This window comes from Bacillus rossius, chromosome 5, assembly GCF_032445375.1.
Source record: "Bacillus rossius redtenbacheri isolate Brsri chromosome 5, Brsri_v3, whole genome shotgun sequence".
NCBI classification, from domain to species: domain Eukaryota; kingdom Metazoa; phylum Arthropoda; class Insecta; order Phasmatodea; family Bacillidae; genus Bacillus; species Bacillus rossius.
The window spans coordinates 24,719,949-24,742,437 of NC_086333.1; the positions used below are offsets into that span (position 1 = coordinate 24,719,949).

Genomic DNA, 22,489 nt, shown 5'->3' on the forward strand with positions numbered 1-22,489 from the left:
CTCAAACAGTATTGTAATTATGCACTCCAAGAGCAGAACTCGTCATAGTGGGGAGGGCTGATGAGATCATTAAAATTTTGGGGTAAAAACAGTTAAATCAGTAGTATAAAAGTGTAAAAATACTTTACTGAAGGTGATTCAACCTACCTTAACCTAACTATAATTTTTAGCTCAAAGAATGCTGTAATAACAGCTGGTAGTAAAGGTCATGTGTCAACAAAGAAGTAGAAGCAACAAAAAGTAAAATAAGCATGCTCTGTAAAAAATTACTATAATGTCACTGTTGTTGACACTAGTAAATTTGGTAAGGAGCTTTACAGTGCTCATGGGCATCATCTGAATAAGTCAGGAAAAATCTTTATGTTTATATTTATGTTTATATTTTCAAATCCTTCATCAAGTTTACCAATAGTACTATTTACAACATTCCATATACCTTTACTTTTATTTTAAGCATTACTAATAATTTTGTTATTCCTCAGTAATTTGGCTTTGTTGATGATCTTTAAATAAACCAGCTTATAATTTTTATAATAATTTTTTTACTTAGCCTAACTGATGTGTCTCTTTTGCTTTAAAGATATTTTAAATGCAGTGCAGGATAGAGGAGAAGACTGGAATAAATTGAAGGATGAGGAATTGTGGAAAGACAGAGGATGATGGAGGCATTGTACTTAGCTGACCCATAGACAGGCTGGAAACAGTATAGGATGACTGATGATGATTTTAGTTTAAAATGGCCTATTTCCTATGTTACAGAGACCTAACATAACACAATAAAACATAACTAATATACTGTGGTATTCCTTACAGGAAAGTGTGTGACCTGAATATTACTTGTGCATTATTTTCTTGGCTTTCATGTTTTGCTTCTTCTTTGCTTTAATTATGTGACTTTCATTTACTACTTTAACAAAACACTTAATACTAGCATTAAGAAGTTTTGATACAAACATGGTTTTACACACTGAACACACTGACAAAGATGGCAACCTATACATGATTTCTTTCATTAGAGAAGATCTTACACCAACATTACTTTTCAAAATAATTTTCTTCAACATACTTTTAACACACCCATGTACAATTCTTGTCACTTGCTTTGCTTCATCACTGGGGTATAACAATGAACAACCTTGATACTCTTTCATGCTGATGTGAATTTCATCTATTTCCATAGACCAGTTCTCTTTGGTAAATTTTCTTTTGCAGTCTTCATGTTGAAGCTGACTACATGCCCAGCCAGCAAGGTATGTAACTGCATTCATTTCGATTTCATCACAGAATGGTATATGATCCGGGCAATCCTTCAGTGTTACCTGTGGCTCAATATATAATTTAAAACTAGCATCATTTATTTCTTTCCGCTGCAACAAAAATGTTTCCATATCCATTTCAACATTGCTGTCAGGAGATGATGTAAGAAGCTGCTGAACCATAGCTGCCCTTAGAGTTGCTCGAAATTTACTGGCATCTGGGGTCACATTATTACCCCCTTTCGATCTCATGACAGAAAAAAAACTCTCCAAGCAATCTTGTGTCAACCTTCTCGTCAACAAAAACTTGAAATGAAATTTTGTAGACAGATCATTCCACAACAACTTCAAAGCACAGATGTTTGTCTTCCATCCACGTATACAGCGAATTTTTTCTCTGCTACCACCTGTGAAATGAACGGTTTCTAACAAATGTGATGCCTTCACTAAAAATTCCCAGTGTATTGAATTATCTTGAAGAAGTTTTCGGAAGATGTTATTTGCACTGAGCGATGACGAATTGAAACAATCAAATAAATTGTCCATGTGTTCCAAAAATTCTCCGGTATGGGCAGCTTCGGGAGCCATGCTATTCAGCGCTACATGCGTCAAAATACCCCTACTGACGGAGTGACTTAAGACTTGGGCAGCCAGACACACCCTCATAGAACTGAATGGAGGCAATGTTATATGAATGTTCTTCAATTTTGGGGCTAATCTAGGATACATATCCTTATCTTTGTGATAAAATTCTTCAATGTGTTTCCATTTAAACATTTTTCCACCAGCAACAATAACATATTTTTTGAAATTGTTTCGAACAGATTTCAGTAGATGGGGAACATCATAGAAAAAAAATACCTTCTCCCCATTTTCTTCTAGAAATGGTTTTTCCTCTGTGATACCTAATAAATTTCTGTATTGGACATTATTACTTCCCTGATCAGTAGTGACTACTTTCGGAATGAAACCAGCACCCTTGACTTTGTTGATCGCGGTCAGAAGGATGTTTTTTAAACTCTGTCCTGGAATAGGCCCATTTGAAAAAAAGTAACCTATTACCTGTTTGAAATTTGTTTTAATACCTCTCATCATGATAACCAACACTTGGTTTGCTAGAGGGATATCCGATTCCACTCCTGTGCCTGTACTGCTTACATCAAACTTCCAAGGTGCTATCCCTTCAATGATGTCACCAGCAGCATGGTATGATACTGCTTCTTTCAACGACATTTCATCCATGACCAACGAGACAACTTTGTCTTCTGTACGCATGTGTCTGCTTTTCATATTCAGCAATTGCAATATATTTTCTGCAAACCCAGGGCACACAGCTATACCTCCCAACCATCGCCGTAATGAGCGAACAGTAGGCAGGCATATAGTTTTCCTCAGAAATATGTATGCAACAGGCGAACAATAATGAAGAGCTAAAGCAAAACTCTTGTCTGACTCAGTATATCTTCGAGCCTTCAGTTTTTTACATTTCAGTTTTAGCTGGTGGAAAAGGAAGCTATCTTTATCTTTGAAAACACTAGCCCAACAATTCCCATCTTCAATATCAGTACAAGTTCTAGGGAGTTCTTTAGTTTCTTTTAGTTTTTGTATTGTTTTCTTCAATTTCGAAATTCTGCTTCGTGCTAACTTCAACTTCCTTACCTCAGCTTGCATTTGCAAATAAATAGCAGTACTATTTCTTTTTGGTAGCCTCGCATCTGGAAGAGGCCCTGAAACAAAAGTTAAATTACAATTGCACTGCATCCCACTTCAATCGAAGTTACATTTGTCACTCTGATAAAAAAAATATAAGTCACCGACTGCTTATTATATTCGCTGCCCAACCAGTTTGTAAATATTGATCGCAGATGTGAGAGATCATTTCAATACTATGTGATCATGCACCACAAAATAATGTTTTGGTTTAGGCAAAACAGACAAGTATTTCAATGAAAACAAACATAATTCCAACACAAATGATTTGTTAACTGCTGCTGTACAGTACACAACATAAAAACTGACAACTGCAATTAAGTATTTTCTCTGACCTCGAGCACACTTGCTGGACCAGCAAGAGTTACAATTGTATTTGGCATTGAAAAAATTTAAAATTTTTATTTCAGAAGGCCACACCAGAAAGATATGACAAGCACAATTAGTTTTGTGAAGCAATTGGCATACTTAAATTGATTAGAATATGGCCTTGTACATAAGCAACTGAAGAGTTTTATACTTGGTACTGATTATGCTATTTAATAACACACAAATCTGGAATCTTGAAGGAGGAAATATCACAGAATTTTACCTGAATTTTCACAATTTTGTGGCAGTGTATTTGTTCTGTTTGAACATCTAGAGGGGCTTGATGTATCCAACCGAGGCCGTTTCTTTGGACTCCTCCTGGAATCTACCTTCGTGCTTCCATTATAAACATGTAGACTTGGAACAACTCCTTTTTTTAACCTGGAAATGGATTTCAAAATAACATTAACACACTGATATTCTTTAACAAACAATCCATACCAACTATAGCAACCAGCTAAGAACAATAGTACTTAACCTGACTTGATAGACACAGGTGGAAGGAAGAAACAATATGAATTATGACAGAAGGTACAATTATGGACTGAAGTGAATAAAAGAAAATATGTGTGAGACAAAGACTGTGGGGTTTACAAGCAGAATAGTGAAGTGTATGGGCATACATAAACAGATGGGAGGGGCAGGAGCGAGAGCATTAGAATAAGAGTGAGAGATTTAAGTCAGTGCTTAAAATCCAGGTCTTTAGCACTGGTACAGGGTGACTAATTAACATGGAGTGACAACAGAATGAAAGGTTGGGGGAACTGGGAGATGCCCAAGAAAACCCACCAACCAATGGCATTGTGCAGCATATTCCTACATGGAAAATTCTGGGGCATGGCCCCACTGTGAAATGAACCAGGATCGCACTGGTGGGAGGTAACAGGACTGACTCGGCCACCGTGGCCTTCCTGGCAGTTAGTAGGGAGGTGCAGCAAAATGGTGCCTGTCTGTGAAAATAAAGGCACATGAGATGAAGAATGTGTAAAACATTAAAAAAATGTTAACGTGCTTTTTCATGCGTTACCAATAGATACACAGGACGGATATGATATTACACTAGTAGGTTTGAATATTATGACGTTTAATGAAACATTTCGAATTTATAACACTTCTACAGTATGCAAAAATTTTACATGTAAACCTGTACAGTTTCTGAGTGGGTGTTGTAAATGATTTCGACAATCAGCGCATGTTGTTGCAAATGCAGCCTAAACTCAAAAACTGTAACAGACACTGCACTGCATTACTTTCAAAAAGCTAACACAATTATGGAACAATTAAACTGACTTTAACAAACTTTCTCAAAAACCAAACATTTAAAATATGTACCTGTAAACAAAACACTTACCCTTGGGATTTATTTCTTGGATTTCTAAAGTCATCATCCTTGAAATGTATTTCACACACTTTCAAATATTTGAGACAATCTGGACCTCTAAGTTTGACACTTTCATCAAGGTCAGCTCTCTTTGTTTTGTGCACCCACTCTTTATAGCTGCAAACAAACACAGAAGAATATTTTGTAACTAAAACATTGAGATGTATGCCTTATGTTTCTGCACACTATTGGCACCCTTCAGGGCTCTCCCCACCATACCCAGGCCCCTTCTTCCCTTGAAAACTACTCTTCCACCTTACCCTTCCACCCAAGGTCTTCCTGTAATACAACTCCCAGGTACTTATTACCGTCGCCTCCCCATTCTACTGATCTCCTCATCTGTAAAAGAGCCTGCTCTTTACCCTCTTCTTAGTGAATCTCAATACTTTCGTCTCCTTGACATTATTCTTCATTTTATCATTGCTTGATGCCCAGGAAGCTTGCGATAAAACTTTCTATAATTACAACTCAAAATGTAAAGTTAATACTGTTTCACTACTTATAATTTAAGAAACAGGCTACTGCATATAGTTTGAATTCTTTTCAACCTGAAATCTCTTCAAAATTTTACAGCAAAACGCAAACAACAATGTACTTACATGTCAGACTTCGGGAAAGAAAAAAATGACTTGGCATCCTTCTGAACTCTGTAATTACTGCACCCATACATTGCGCATATACTGCCGCACGTACCATATGTCGGCGGATCCATCTCAATTGCGCGTTATAAATTATTTACCACAAAATAATCACCGTCAAAACACGTAAACAAATGGGCTAACAACGTTACACACAACACTGCCCGATAGGAGCGCTGATCGCAGTTGTTTCCAATATGGCTACCGAGTGTCCGGTATTCCTATTTACTGTATTTGCCCCTACCTCTAGCCACAAGGCCGAACCTTCCCTGAGAACACGAACCGAACAAAAATCACGTCTAAATAATCAGAGGTAGCGGGGACGGCGTCAGTATATATAAGCAAATTAATGTTATAACTTACAATTAACTGCAGGTGGGTTAGGTGTTCTATTTCAAGTATCTTATATATTATTTATCTAGCCTGTTTTTCTGTCGGTCCACGAGATCTTCCTTATTCCTTTATCAAATTCTATGATTTACCCCTCATTTTAAAATTTATCGTGCTGGTTAATGACGAAAAATAGACCCACAGTCTTAAAATGTACCACTTCTCTTAAATTTGAGATTTAAAGTCATCTAAGAAGAGGTTTTTTTAATGGATACATCGATTTTTCGATAGATATCGAATCAGATTCGATAAATATCGTATCAAATATCCACTTGAAAATCAGTGTTTACATAATTCTTTTTTAAATTACACTTCCGTGATAATAAACAGAACTTATCATAAAGAAATCTTAGAGTATCCTTCAACTTAACCAAAAAGGTTCCACCAAAAAACCACTCAACCAAAACTTCTGGCATGTCAGACTTTCCTTATAAGTAATAACTTTTGAAATTACTGTTGATTTTTTGTATCACAAACATAACCTACAAACAAACTTCTTATAGCATCAGTTAGTCACAATCATCATCATATATATTCAGGGGCGCGACAACAATGGGGGGGCATGGGTATTTTGCCCCCCCCCCCTTCTGAAAACTTTGAAGTGCGGGCAAACGGGGGCAAAGAAAGTGCTGTGTAATCAATTTTTAGATAATAAAACTGCTTAAATAGCACTATTTCCCACCTTGAAATACAAATTTTCCCGTGGGAGGACCCCTGGGCCCCCCGCTTCAATAGGGGGGATCGATGATTCTTTATAAAAAGGTAAATTGCCTCCCCTTTGGAAATTTAGTTGTTGCGCCCCTGTATATATTATTTCTCAAAGGTGATTTTTGTGGCAATGCCATATCTTCCTTAATTCTTCATCGAAATTAATGCTTCAAACATCATTTTAAAGCTTATGTTCCCACTATTGAAGAAAAATAGACAAATAGTTTTAAATTAATGTTTTTGTTTTTAAATTTTTTTTTTAATCTTTTTATTAAATGCATATTTTCATTAGGATGTAATCCGTTTATGTCATTCCTAATTAAAATAGATTCAAATAACATGTAGGAGGCGCCATCTATTTACAATCTGTTTAACATTGATCACAATACTGTGCAAAATATTTTCATGGGTCATATTTTTCTATTATTCCATTTGTAACCAATATTATGGCCCTTTATTACCTAAACATGATATATAAAGCCAAAATATATGTAGTCATAAATAAAATATTTTAACTAAGTTTGTTTTGTAATTTTTATATTCTATTTAGCTTATTTTCAGTTAATGAATGGGTTTATTTTTCTGTTTAGACAATCACTTTGTGAATCTCTCTCTACAGAGAAGATACTCAAATGAGATGAACTATGAAGACTCATTTGATAATTCCTTGGCTAAAACAGTAGTTTCGGCAGAAGTTCCGGAAGACATTCCGAATGAAATTCAGCCCGAACGATCTACAAATGAGGCATCCAAGATTTCAGAAGAAAGATCTGAAAAGATCGGCACTGACTCATTCGGCAAGCCTCCGTTCATTCGAATTTTACATTCTGGTAAGTAACAAAACACCATCGCCCGCCTGTGACTGATGCAAGCCAAATCTAGAGGAGCAGACACAGCCTGACTCCAGAGATTTGTTAGTAAGAAACAATGATATTAAAATAACAGGTGAGATTTTGGTAAATATTTACTTGGGCGGTATTTCCGAAAAAAAAATGTTAAAAATCCGAAAATACCTTTATATAATGCTCTTCAACTTCCTCTTTTCATTAAAAGCGGCGGAGATTAGAAATTCCAAATACTTTAGGAGATATCGAATTTTTAAATTTCTTCATATGTAGTTGAGCGGTATTTGCGAAAAAAAAATGTTAACAATCCGAAAATACCTTTATTATATGCTCTTCAACTTCCTCTTTTCATTAAAAGCGGCGGAGATTAGAAATTCCAAATACTTTAGGAGATATCGAATTTTTAAATTTCAGCACAAAACCAGCGCATTCCTGTGGCGTGCGTGACTGCACCATTGTTTCTTGTTTACGTACTAGAGCTGTAGCAAACCGTATGTTTTCGTTACTGAGTAACGGGTGCGGCATCTAGTAACGAGTAACGAAACGTTACACACGAATGCATTTCGTTACTCGCATCTTTCGTATGTTTCACGCATGCGCGCGCGTATTCGTTACAAAGAACGATGTTTGTTTATTAATAAAAGTATGATTTGGAAATTCGTCGTCCAAGGTTTTTTACTGTTTATTAAAGGTATTGTGTGTGTAGACAAAGTTTTAGATTCGAACAGAAACAACGTAAGAAATTATTTTTTACAAATTATAAATATGTATGTTTTTGTTTTTTATAATCGCGTATTTTCACGTTTTATGTTCTTATCTTAAAAGATATATTATAATAAAGCCGCTCTAATGAGAGTTAATTGTTTCTTGGTTAACAAAAGCTGTTAATTATCAAATATTTTCAATTGTTTATATTCGATTTATTTTTATTTACGCGTCATACTGTACGCGTACGAAATACGACTCGATTCGATGCTGTTACATAACATAGCATGTGCCATGTCATGCGGTATCAGAAGTAACGAGTAACGATACGAAAGTAACGAGTACTAATTGTTATAGTAACGAATACATACGGGTACACATTTTTTCGTTACTTTTACACCTCTATTACGTACGAGTATTTTTTTTTTATTGGATAATGTCGTCACGTGATTGTTCGTGATAGGCCAGAATTCAAATGAACTAATACGTGATAGTGATGGGCAGAACGGTTCTTTTGACCGAACCGGTACTTTCGGATCAGTTCCGTGAAAGATTCGTTCAGAACGATTCGTTCATCTCGGTCATTTCGTTCTTTTCTGTGAATAGGATCTGGCTCTTTTATCAGGTGTCGTAACTCGTTCATCCTTTAGAGTATTGGCTACGTGTTTGCTTCCAGCCTCCCCTCGTTATCGCGTGACCCGATAACGAGAGGAGGCTGGATCGCGTGGGTGGTTATCTTTATCTACTCTGCATGGGTAAATGAAATTTCAAACGTCTAGTTGTATACTGACTGTTATAAAATTATTGACTGTTGATCGCTGCAAATGCTTCATGCAGTGATTCTATATAATACGGGAGCATTAAATCTAAGAATGTTAGGTACGAAAGTGATCTTTCTTAACTTTAATTTGTAATCGCACTATTATAGCTAGTACTTGAACATTGCTTTTCGTAGCCAGTGAATCACAGTTGCGTATATGAAACAAGATTATTTATATTGTATTACTTTTTAAGTTACAAATATTAATATACAGGCTATTTACACTCTAGAGAGAGTAAAGTGTTTACATGTAGACCAACACATTTAGAAAAAAAAAGACAAAAATTGAATACTACTACTGCGATTCAGTATGAAGAGAGAAAAATGAAGTAGGTACATTAATTAACACCTAAATGGTAAGTGTGAACATTTGTAGTTACTTTCCCTGTTATTTTTAATTCATGTTTTTTTTCCCCCCCAAATTTGTGTATGTGAATGTGAAAACGCAATTTTAAACCACTACTTAACAGTTGACATTTTCAGGTATAGATACTTTTCATGTTACCCTATTTTATTTGATCAGTTATCGTTTGCTCTTATGAACATGCTCACGCTGTGATTACTAATTCTTCAGACTCCTGACGTCATGAATCATTTCACGAACGAATCAGACCGGGCGCGTGGCCGGTTCTCTCATCTCGTTCTCTCGTTCTCTCCGCGTTTTCGTTCTTCCGAATCTTTCAAGGTACCGGCTCTCAAAGAGCCGGTTGGTTCTCTCGTTCTCTCCGCATTTTCGTTCTACCGAATCTTTCAAGGTACCGGCTCTCAAAGAGCCGGTTCTTTACATCGCGAACGAATCGCAAGATTTCGTTCTCTCAAAGATTCGTTCTTTTTGAACGAATCGTTAACGAACGACCCATCACTAATACGTGATTATTTAGTTCAATTATTGTTTAAAACGGTGTTTAATTACCGCCTCCAACTTAGGTGAGTTTTTAACGTTTCTAATTTTAAAGTCTTATTTGTTATTTTGATATTGTTGCGCAAGTAATAAGTAACAAAAAAATTTACGTCAGTTGTTACTGTACATCCTTTGTTACGGGTTTGTTAGGTAAGGTCAGTTACATTATAAATAATTTAAAACTAAGGAATAATTAAAATTAATTCACATTATTTTTAATATCACCTTAGTTTGAAAGTATTTATAATGTAACTGACCTGACCTAATCGACCATTTTAGTTTACTGTTCACCCTTTGTCCGGGTTTGTTTGGTCAGGTCAGTTACATTATAAATATTTTAAAACTAAACAGCCATTAAAATTAATTCACAAAATAATTTTTAATGTCGGCTTAGTTTGAAAGTATTAATAATGTAACTGACCTGACCTAATCAACCATTTTATTAATTACGCATTCACGATTCACGTATTCACGTCTCACGAACACACGGCAAAATAACAAAAATGGCGCCGCTCGAATGGTTCCACAGGTCTTGTATTGCAAAATTAAAAAATTCGATATCTCCTAAAGTATTTGGAATTTCTTATCTCCGCCGCTTTTAATGAAAAGAGGAAGTTGAAGAGCATATCATAAAGGTATTTTCGGATTTGTAACATTTTTTTTTGCAAATACCGCTCAAGTACATATTATGATGAAATTTAAAAATTCTATATCTCCTAACGTATTTGGAATTTCTTACCTCCGCCACTTTTAATGAAAAGAGGAAGTTGAAGAGCATTATATAAAGGTATTTTCGGATTTTTAACATTTTTTTTTCGGAAATACCGCCCAAGTAAATATTTACCGAGATTTTTGCTTATTACTCTCCTCCATACGAAAATCTTGGATAACACTACCACCAAGTCACACTATGCTGTTTGTACTTGTCATATTTCGTTTCTTTGATCTGTCTCCCTGAAAAATATTTCTTAATGAGTTACCCAGCTATCCATAACCAATATTTCTCAACACTTTTTATAGCTTTTTTTTCGTCTTTGTAATCCTATCTCCCAAAAATATCCTTTATTACTTTATTACTTTATCCATTTTCCATGTGTTTCCTCTACTTTTCTTTCCTTGCTTTATTAATTTGGAAGTATTTCCATTGTTATTTTTCCGCCAAAACTTTTTTTTTATTTGTGGTTTTACTTATAGTGATTTACTTACTTATTTAGCTCAAGTTTGTTTTTTTATTCTTTTCTCATCTGGTTTGTATGCACTATGTTATACATGTATACCTAATATTTGTGTCTAGCGTTGTCTTTTTTAGTCTATATATCCTTGACAAGAGCAAAAATAAATGAGTTAACTTCACTCCTAGCTATTAAGTTCTTATTTTATATTTTATTCTGCCTCCCTCGTGAACATTTCTTTTCAAAGTATTCTTAAGCACTTAACTATGTGTCATCTATTTCGCTATGAAAATAACTTACGACTGCTGCATTGTCACACATAATCGGTAGGCAGAAATAAAAACATAATTATTTTCTGCTTTATTGTAAAATTTAAACTAAATAAAAATGCAAAAAATATTATTGAAACTTTAAACATTGACATTAGGTTAATGCATATTTCTATCGCTAGTGTGTTCCGTGTCATTCTGTGCCTACCTACTCTGTAAATTTTAAGGGTTCTTCACTAAGGTAATGTGTTTAATGGTATTAAATACACACTATATATACACATTTAAATAAACCAAATATTTCAGCTCCATGTTATCCAAAATGCATCAAATTTAGTTCAGTAGTAAAGAGTGGCTCACTACCCTCACTACCGGGTAGTGAGTCATGTTCCTAGGCTCTACCAGGAAAGCATCTTTCGTACAGTGACATCTTATCTCCTATGGACACTAAGCCCAGTACCCAACACTCTAATATGCATCCCTGCTGGCAGCACACATCCTCACAATGCATCCGTGCAAGTCCCATGGAGGACGGAAGGGAGTGCCTAGTGAATCCGCATAAGTGTGTGTGTGTCTCTATATATATATATATATATATATATATATATATATATATATATATATATATATATATATATATATATATATATATATATATATATATATATATATATCATTTTAATCTAGATAAAAAAAAGGGAAGTGCACTGTAAGGATGTGTGTAGTCCCTTCAGGGCATTGTAGTAAATCAACACTCATTATTTGTCGGTTCCTGTTTTATTTCTTGTTCACACCTCTATTCACTATTCTACACGATACATCTCCTCCATCTTTTCTCTCTCTTCCTCATGCTGCCTCATGGCCTCTGCACATAGAAGACTAAGACAATTACGACAGATAAGGGACCGAAAATACTAATGCCTAGTTCCAAATACGTTTTAAGAAGAAAGCTAAAAAGCAATAACCTACAAACAGAAATAAACTAAATAAAAGAACTCATTAATTAACAAATATGGACATGCGAAGGGAGAGGGGACAGTGGACTGGGAGGAGGAGGAGAAACATTTAATCAGAAAACATGGACGTATTTAACACGAATACAATAGAACGATGCAACACTGGGAGGAGAAATAGTAAGATATTAAGCAACAAATAGCACCACAAGGAACGATCGGCGGTACACGAGCTAAAAAAGTTAAATTCAAAATTTAAACCCTAACTAAAACAGAGTACGAGTAGGGAGCGAACCTGCCATTTTAGAGATAGAAATTGTAGTAGAAGTAGTTGTTAGTAGTAGTGAGTGAACAAGTGAGCAAGCAATGTCAGAAACCCCATCGCCCTTTTCAAGGGGATCCAAAATCCTAAGAACACCACTGAAAACCAAACCTTGAGGAACTTCAGGACCATCAGGAACCCAAAAAAATCCAGAACCTTGGTATCAACCCACAACACCAGAAAACACCGACAAAATCAAGAAAAAGAGAGGAGACGAAAAAATGGAGACTCACGAGGAATCCAAACGGAAAATTTAATTATCAGGAAGAAGATGGTGAAGAAGAAACCCAAGAAACCCAAGACAAAAGACCAAAACCACAACAAGAAAACATAACGCAAACATCATTTGCAGACAGACTCCATCTCAAGGATAAATAAATTCGCAAAACAGATCAAAACCCTAGACAAAACCATCAGAGAATCTAAACTTACCATCTCGACCAAGAACCTAGTTTCCGAAGTCATTGAGGGACTTCAGGAGAGAATTTTGGAACAAGAACTAGAAATTACCAAGTCAAAATCAAAATTAGAAGATAGACAAAACACTGAAAAACAAAAAACCTTGAAACAACTAACATACGCCAAGGTAGCCCTTCCGAAAATACAGCAAAAACAAGAAATTATTAAAATTATTATTGAACCCAAGGAAAAACAAGTGAATGGAAGCAGCGAGGTCACAAAAAACAAGGTCATCACAAGCATTAACCCACTAGCAGAGAAACTTCAAATAAACAAAATTATCAAGACAAACAATCAGGTGATCATACTAGAACTACCGACAAGGGAGCAAGCCGACAGAATCCAAAAACTGATACAAGACAAGACACCGCAGATGTATTGTAAGAACATTGAGAAGAAAAAACCCAAATTAATAGTATGCGAAGTTCCGGCAACGATCAATAAAGACGAGATCTTCGAGAAGATATATCATCAAAATTTACTTTCGAGGAATACCTCAAATCCTCAAAATTTTGTTTTGAAACAAACCCCAAAGGATCCACAAAAAAATGTAATCTTAGAAATAGACCCTAATTTGTTTAACCACATAATTGGCAAAGATAGAGTATATATTGAGTATCAATCCCATAAAGTAAAAGAATTCATCTCAGTAATGCACTGCAACAAGTGCTTACGTTTCGGCCATACAGATAAAAGATGCAGAGAGGAACAACACTTCTGTTCCAAATGCGCAAAACAGGGACACACGGACTCAAAATCTAAAGAAAACGTAACAAATGTATAAACTGTATAAAAAAACCTGAAAAAGACTGTAAACACGACAAAGACAAAACCTGCTCAATGTTTACCCTGGCGAGAGCAAGAGTGAAAAACTACATAAATTATACAAATAAATAAAATAAAAATCTATAAGCTAGTCCAGGCCAATCTTCAAAATTCCAGAACAGTTACACTAGACATTAATTCAAAAATAATAACCGAAAATTATAACATAGCATTCCTACAGGAACCTTATCTGTATTATAATAAATTCACGAACTTAAACAAAAACTGGCATGTGTCACAACCTAAATTAGAAGGCATAACCTTAACAGCAATAATTACACATAAAGAAATTGAAACACTACAAATGGAACACATAAAATTAAAAGAAATCACAGTTCTAATATCAAAACTAAATAATATTGAAACAATCCTAATACAGTATATTTACCTCCCTTTCAAGATTTTGAACACATCTTAATTGAAATTCAAAAAATACTCACAAAACATAAAGATAAACCATGTAAAATTGCAGGAGATTTTAATGCAAAAAATTTTGGTTGGTATTATAAAATAAACGACGAAAGAGGCGACAGAATTTTAACATTTATAGAAAACAATAAACTAATAATCCTAAACAAAGAAGGCAACATTTATACAAATGATAACATACACGGACATGATAACATAGATTTAACACTAATATCATAAACCCTAGAAAATAAAACAAATAACTGGAAAGTAACCGAGAGCATAAGTGATCATAATACAATATCCTGGAGCATCGATAACAATACATCTAAAATAATAAAAGAAGAAAAACATCTACACAGATTGGTTAAAAACTGGGACCAAGTAAAACAACAAATTAATAATAACCTCATAAAAAATAGAAACACAGACATAGAAGAAAATATAAAACATTTGCGAGACCAGATAAAAAACTCATGCACCCAAAAATCTAAATATAATCAAATAGAAAATAGCACAAACATTTGGTGGTGGACAAAAGAGGCTCGAAAACAATAAGATAAAAGTTAAAATTAAAAATAGACAGTATAGACGATGTTGTAAATGTGAAGCTAAACAAATATATAAAGAAGAATTTAAAAACATTAAGAAGAGATTTAAAACAAAAAATAATACAAAATATAAATAATTCCTGGCAAAATTTTATAATAAATGAAACAAAAAAATCTATTTGTAACTTACCAGACAAAATAAGTAGGGGTAAGGTAAGACGAAGTGAACCTATAAACAGCATTTTAATTAACAATATATATATACATAATCAATTAAAGAAACATATAAAGAATTAATTAACCATCTATTACAATTACAATTAGGAAACCAAATAATAAATGTAAATCCCACAGATACAAACATAGATAACAACACACAAGATAACCCAATAACCATACATGAAATTACAAGAGCAATAAAATCTTTTAAAACCAATAAGCCCCAGGAAACGATAAAATAACACTAGAAGTGATTAAAAAAAATATGGCCAAAAATTCAAGATAATCTACAACAAATTTATAATCAATGCCTAAATGAAGGAATTTGCCCCGCACCTTGGATAATAGCAAAACTGGTACTTGTATATAAAGGAAATAATAAAAATTAAAACTAAACCTTACTCGTACAGACCCATTTGCCTATTACCAGTTCTCGGAAAGATTTTAGAAAAAATAATATTTAATAGAATAATACCAACAGTTAACACTTATTTTCACAATAATCAATTTGGCTTCCGAGAACACAAATCCACTGAACATGCTATCAATAAATTACTAAACAGTATTAAAAACATACGAGATAAAAACACAATAATAATAATAATAATATTAATAATAATAATAATAATAGATATTAGCAATGCTTTTTCAAGAATGAACTGGAACAAACTAAAAAATGCACTAAATAAAACTATCCCTAACTTTTAGAATTAAAAAAATTATATGGAACTACATACATACTTGGATAATCGCAAAATAACCTATTCTACACATATTTACCACATAATGAACCGAGGATGCCCACAAGGCTCAATCCTAGGCCCAACTTTCTGGAACCTAATAATAAATGATTACCAAAAAATATTTATCGACGAACACAAAACAGAAAATATTGCTTTTGGAGATGATTTCTCACTAATAATCTCTGGAAACAATAGGAAACAAATAGAACAAAAAGATCAAAATATTTTACACTTAACAAAAACATGGATGGAAAACCAGGATCTTAAAATTTCAGCCGAAAAAACCATAGCATTGTAAGTAAAAGGAGACCTATATAAACGCCTACCCTGTATTAAATACGACAACATAACTATTAAATTTGTCAAACAACTTACATGCCTATGAATCGTATTAGATAATAAATTAAATTTCTTATCCCACATAAAATATATCACTAACAAAACAAAACTAGTTTTCTCTCTCCTAAGACAAACATTCTGGAAACAAATAGAATATAACAAAAGGAACCAAAAAATAATTTATCAAACACTATTTAAAAATATAGTACAATACGCAGCATCCACCTATGACATTAGATTAAAATACAAAACCATAATCAGAACCCTTCGAGCAGCCCAAAGACATAATTTAATAAAATTAAAAGGCATTTGCCCAACAACATCATACGTTTCTACCCTATCATGAATAAAATAATTCCTATGGACTATGAAATAAGAGACTGTAATATAATACATATATAAACTTAAAACATATAAAGAACCAATCAAAGACAAAGAAGACACATACACAATTGTAGAAAAAAATAATAAGATATATCTCTTTGTAAATGATGACCAACCACATAGTTTAAAACAATAAAAAAAATACCTTTTTAATAAAATCATAATAGAATGGCAAGAAGAAATAAGAAATACAGAGACCAGTTACACCACTAAAAATAATATTAAAAACATACAAAAATGGTATAATAGTCCCATACACTTAAATAAACAAATAATACCCCTAATTACAGGTCACTGACAATTTTAATACTATTTAAAAAATACACTCCGTAAAATTAATGAAGACACATGCCAGTGCGAAACAGGACAACAGGACATCTACCGTATAATATACAACTGCCCCCTATGTAATACTGAAAGAAACCAACTAAAAACACAACTGCTAAAACATAACGAAACATGGCCCCTAAATAATCATAAAATTTATGATAATAACATTTTTTAAGACATAAGAATATTTTTTGGACACTGTTATAATACAATAAAAACATTAAATGATGACCTTGAGAATTAATACATCAAATAAAATTAAAAAATAATAACATTTAAAAATTACACAATTGAAGATTGGACCCTGGACTAATTAAACATAAAATCAATAGTATAGTTAATATTTAACAAAATTACTCATTGTTTAACCACATATATATGTAACTAGTTTTAAGTGCTATTTATCCGACTTGTAGTCTTGTCTTAAGTTTGTCTAACATTATAATCAATGTAATGTTTTTGTCTCATTATAAAAATTGGTAACCTATAGAATTAATTTTCATATATTCTATATGATATTTTAGATGACTATGTATAATCACATTACTTTGTAACGGTTCGTTACTTACAAAATAAACAGTTCAACGCCGATTGCAAATTTTGATGTTTTTTTATTTTTTTCCAAACAGAATGCCCCGACGAATCCAAACACTTACAATTGTTCATTCACTCTTTTCACACATATATCTGCCTGTCGAAAAATTGCTGGTAGCTCGTATGACGAGAAATTACCGAAAATTTATATCGTAGATGAAGTCCTTCAGTAATTTTTTACTGCAAGTACAAAAAGAATGGTGCGACCTGGAACAGGGCCGCACCCAGCGAAAACCAGCGAGCCGCCGAAACGCGGCCTCGCCTGGCAGCGATCGACAGACGACTGGTGAAATCTGGCCACTCTCTTCTCCACGCAGGGAGGAGAAGTCACCTGACCTCACCGACCAATCACACGCACGCTTCATTCACTCTTACAGATATCAGCCAATTACAGAGCAAGTTACAACACATGAAAAAATCTTTTACACACAGAACTCTGGGCTTCCCCTGATCAGTCTCTTTTCAATTTCACCTCGAAATCGGGGACTCCCATTCTCGTTCTCTCTCCCACACCGTGAGAGAGCAGTTATTACTCGGTTCCCATGCAGGGGGGAATTACCGTCTTTATCTCGGTTGGCGGGGAAGCACTGTTTCTTTCTCACTTCCACTTACAGGCCCCTCATGCCTCTCTTTCTAACCATCACACCAGCCCAGACACAGTACCGTGATTTATAATTATATTACAATACGTTAATAAAATTTAAGAACAGCAATCATAATACAAATTACTTTACAACATTAAAATCATTTAGAAATAACCTGAAAAGTAGGCCTAAACAGGTAAAAATCTAATATAACGGCTCATTTGTGAATAATTTCATAAAAATAGTAATGATCAAAAACGTCTGTTAAAATACAAAATACCTTCTTAAAACACACAGCAAGCGAAAATAACATATATTAATAGCCATAGCGTCTGATTATATTGTCTCATAACATACACACCACTCTAAAAACATTGACTCATTTATATTTACCTATACAGAAAAGAAGTTTAAAAGAAAATTATTTAATTCGGAGGGCAGGGTTCTGCAATGCTACATAACCCCCCCAACTTTTCAATTAAATTAACACTACATTTAATTGAAAAGTTACAAAAGTGAAAAATTAACCTGTACAAAATACATTCAAAAACATCTTTAGACATAAATGCATCCTGTCATTACACTCTTGTTTATAAAAGAAATTCAAAACTATTTTTTTTTTTTTTTTTTATAAATTACAAAGATTAATACCAATTTTCTGTTAAATTTAAAAATGATATTTCAGTTTTGGTACAGTCAACAATCCTCATCCCTAATGTTCTCTTAGTTTTATTAATACAAAATACAAGTAGTTTCAAAATTAATTTCTTCACAAATTTCAAGCAGTGTTCCCTGGTTTACGAAGAATCTTCCTATCACATCTCAACTCTGGTTGGAACAGCTGTGGACACCTCTACACAAACTGCAACAACTCCCAATACCTCGAAGACACAACTATCTCAGCTGCACTAGCTGGAACAAGAACTGCAGGCATTACGTCCCTCTGACCACCTGAAAATAATCTCGGCGACAAAATACAAACTCGACGATAAAAACAATCTCGACGACAACCTACTTCAGCTGTGGAGCACCTCAACACTAGCTGCAATAAACTCCAAAAAATTACAAAAATTTCAGGAATTACGTCTCCATGACTACCTTAACGATGATAAAAACTTCTCAACGACGACAACTAACATTTCAGCAGTGGAGCACCTCGACACTAGCTGGCACATAGAATTCCAATGACGATGAACAACAACAATCGCCTTCTCAAGACGACAATTGCACGACGATGGATAACTCCTCTCTTACCAGGAAACCACTACTTTCATCCACGAATCAATCAAATCCTCCACTTCTCATACTGCACCAACAAAACATTGACAACACTATCGCTTCAAAACTGTTGACACCAAATTTTCCTAAATTCCCTCCAAAAAAACAAATTCTAAAAATCTTCACAATAGCTCCATCATAACTCCAACCATTGGACAACACTTATTTCAAAATTAGAACTAATCGGCTCAATATTGATAACCCATTCACTACAACTTCTAAATAGATGCATCACTTCCTAAGAGACAGTAATTCACATAGTAAACCTTCCACAACAAATACAACTCTAAAAAACGTTAAATTAGTTATGTGAAATTTCAAAAACTTTTTCATAACACACTAGATTACTTATCATATTCAAAATTTCTTATTAAAAAGTTACACCACCTCATATTTACGAAAATACACAAAAATTTAATTCTGTTATCAACACTGCATTTTCATTTGTTGACATTCACTTACATATCTTAGTATCATTGACCATAATATAAAAATTCCACAAAAACATTATTATTACACATAAAAATTACACAAACTCTTCCAACTGCCTTCTCCATCTTTCCTAGCTCCTGAGCTAGCCGAAAGGTAAGGGGCGCTCAATTACAACCCTTTTAGCTGCTAGTCAGCTCGGCTAACCTATTACCAAATTTAAAACAAAAATTTATACAAAGCTATACACAAATATACACTGCACTTGTCATTACACATCAAATTTTAAGCTTTAGATATCTCACTTCAATTTCCACAAACAACAAGTTGACAATTCTATAGTCATGGCATGACAAACACTTCATTAAGATACAAACGTATGTTTCTCTTCTTCAAAAACAAATTACATGAACTAATGTCCTTCCTCAGGTTTCAAATCATACATCCCCTTTCAGCAACAGCAGCACATATAATTAACATTGATGAGGGGTGGGAGCGACCAAGGATAAGGGACTCACCCTTGCAAAAAGAAAAAACATCGGACTCCATGCCGGAAACATATTTAAAATTAATATCCTGGCCCCCCAGCTGCCTCACAAAACACATTACACCAAGAAAAATACCTTTGCTGCATTATTTAGGGCAATACAAAAATTTACCTAAACTGGCCATCATGAATACACAACTGCTTCTGTAGCTTCAAAACTCGACGACTGTTATGCATTAACGTTTAGTATTACATTTCATACCTTTAATATAGGATATTGACACCCTGTCATTCAATCCACAACAAACAATATGTGTCATTTTCATTTAAAATATTTAACTATTTCAAAATTATGTCATTTTCAAAAAAAATTAACTCATAATAGATTTCAGTTAACATCTTCCCATGAGACATAACATTAAACAATCCAAAACATTACCCAAGTGCAATGCAATTCTCATAATTTAAAGCATTTCTTCACATAATATTTAGTAACTGTTTACTCGAAAAGAATTCATATTATTATTACTATTGGTTCAAAACAGAACATATTCACATTAGCTTTTATGTATTTTTCTTCCATTTCTTTAAGATCCTTATGATTCATTTTAAAATTTGCTGTCATAAATAGTTTGTCCATTCTTACATTACACTAATTATTCTTCAAAAAATACAAAAACTCTACAAAATACAAAACATTTAAAAAGTATATAAGTCAAAGAATTAAAAAAAAATCTGAAAAACATTACAAAAAAATGGAAAAATTTGCAAAAAATTTTAAAAAATTCAAACACGACACAACTAGTTTTGACTATACCCCTACATCTTGGCAGTGGGCCAAACAAAACCACACACACAGTTTCACGATGTTGCAATACCCCTATACCTTTACTACTCATTTCTTCTCTCTGTGTACATTCCAAAAAACTGCTTACTATCCTAACTACAGTTCTGTACACATGTTTCCACACAAACACCCTCTGAACAAGTTACACAGTTTTTCTCACATGGATCAGTGCGGAAGTTTTAGTTTGTACACTATTCGGCATACACAACCCACATTTTTGTACATTACTGCTTACATTTTGACAAAATTTCCCTTTTATCATTACTCCGCAATCTGCAAAACTCACTTCTCTGATCACTTCCTCAGTAAATTCATCTTTAAGTGTATTTGAGAATGCTTTCATCTCATTCTCCACTCTTTCCATCTGTTTACACAAAATCCTGTTCACATGTCCATTAACTCTACATTTACTAATTTTTTCAACTACATTGTCCAAACATTTCCTGTTTCCCTCATCATGAAATTTTTCAAATGTTTTTTCAATGTTTATTTTTTCATTTACATTTAGGCCTAAATCATGCCCAACAAATTCAATATTTTCTTTTGACACTATCACTTTCATTTCACAAGTCCCTAAACTAGTTAGTTCCCTTTCTACTTGCATTTCTGCCACATTATTTGCACACTCATCTACTTTGTTTGTACATGTAGCTATCTGTTCAATAATTTCATTCTTCATCTGTGACAATTCCCGTTTTATTTCCTGCGTGTTTTGTGCCAGACCCTGTTCTAATTTTAGAATAAGATTTTGTTGTCCCTGATTCATTTCCTGATAGTATTGCTTCATTTCCTGTTGCATTACCAATAGTAACTGCATGATTTGGTCTGACCCCCCCATAACCTCAACTGGGCTACTAATCATCATAATGAATTTTGCAAATTACAAAAATTTTACCACAAATTTTTTTCGAATGCTCACAACAAAAGAAAAACAATGTAAACAATTAATTAAGTTCCATTTTCCGACTTGCTATTTTCGGCGATTCATCCCGCGATGTCCCGCGAAGTGACGATCTCGATGTCTGGCAATGAGGTCCTGAAGTCCCGCGTTGAGATAGGCCTGAAGTACCATGGTGCCTTGGGTCGCTCTGTCCCGCGATGTACCGTTTTCCGTCGTTTCTCCGGAACACTTCACTCGCTGAAGCCGCTCGTAGACTCTCGTCGCGGACAAAAACCGCCTTCGCCGCTCAGCTGCGCCGATAGTTCTGGAAACACTTTGCCGTTTTCTTCTAAACTGTTCATTATTTATCGTAGATTGTAGTTATTTGAGGTTATCATAGTCGCAAACTTATTCACGAATGTTTATATTTTCTTTTCTGCTGCCGAAATGTTCGTCTTAATCTCAGGGTCGTGTCCAAATTCAAGCCCCACGTTGGGCGCCAATTGTAACGGTTCGTTACTTACAAAATAAACAGTTCAACGCCGATTGCAAATTTTGATGTTTTTTTATTTTTTTCCAAACAGAATGCCCCGACGAATCCAAACACTTACAATTGTTCATTCACTCTTTTCACACATATATCTGCCTGTCGAAAAATTGCTGGTAGCTCGTATGACGAGAAATTACCGAAAA

General features: G+C 34.0%; 1 protein-coding gene and 1 long non-coding RNA gene across 2 annotated transcripts in view; one reads left to right on the forward strand and one right to left on the reverse strand.

Annotated features, from left to right (window-relative positions):
• The window catches only part of LOC134531649 (spondin-1), a 174,545-nt gene that overhangs the window by 146,435 nt on the left and 5,621 nt on the right, over positions 1-22,489 (forward strand). Inside the window, exon 15 of the mRNA XM_063367418.1 lies at positions 7,043-7,282. Coding sequence (XP_063223488.1) covers positions 7,043-7,282 — 240 coding nt within the window. The remainder of the gene's footprint in view (positions 1-7,042; positions 7,283-22,489) is intronic.
• On the reverse strand, positions 2,993-5,564 carry LOC134531651 (uncharacterized). The gene is made up of 3 exons (XR_010075055.1): positions 5,316-5,564; positions 4,687-4,833; positions 2,993-3,716 (listed from the first exon to the last, which is right to left on the reverse strand). It is a non-coding gene; the product is annotated as an uncharacterized LOC134531651 (long non-coding RNA).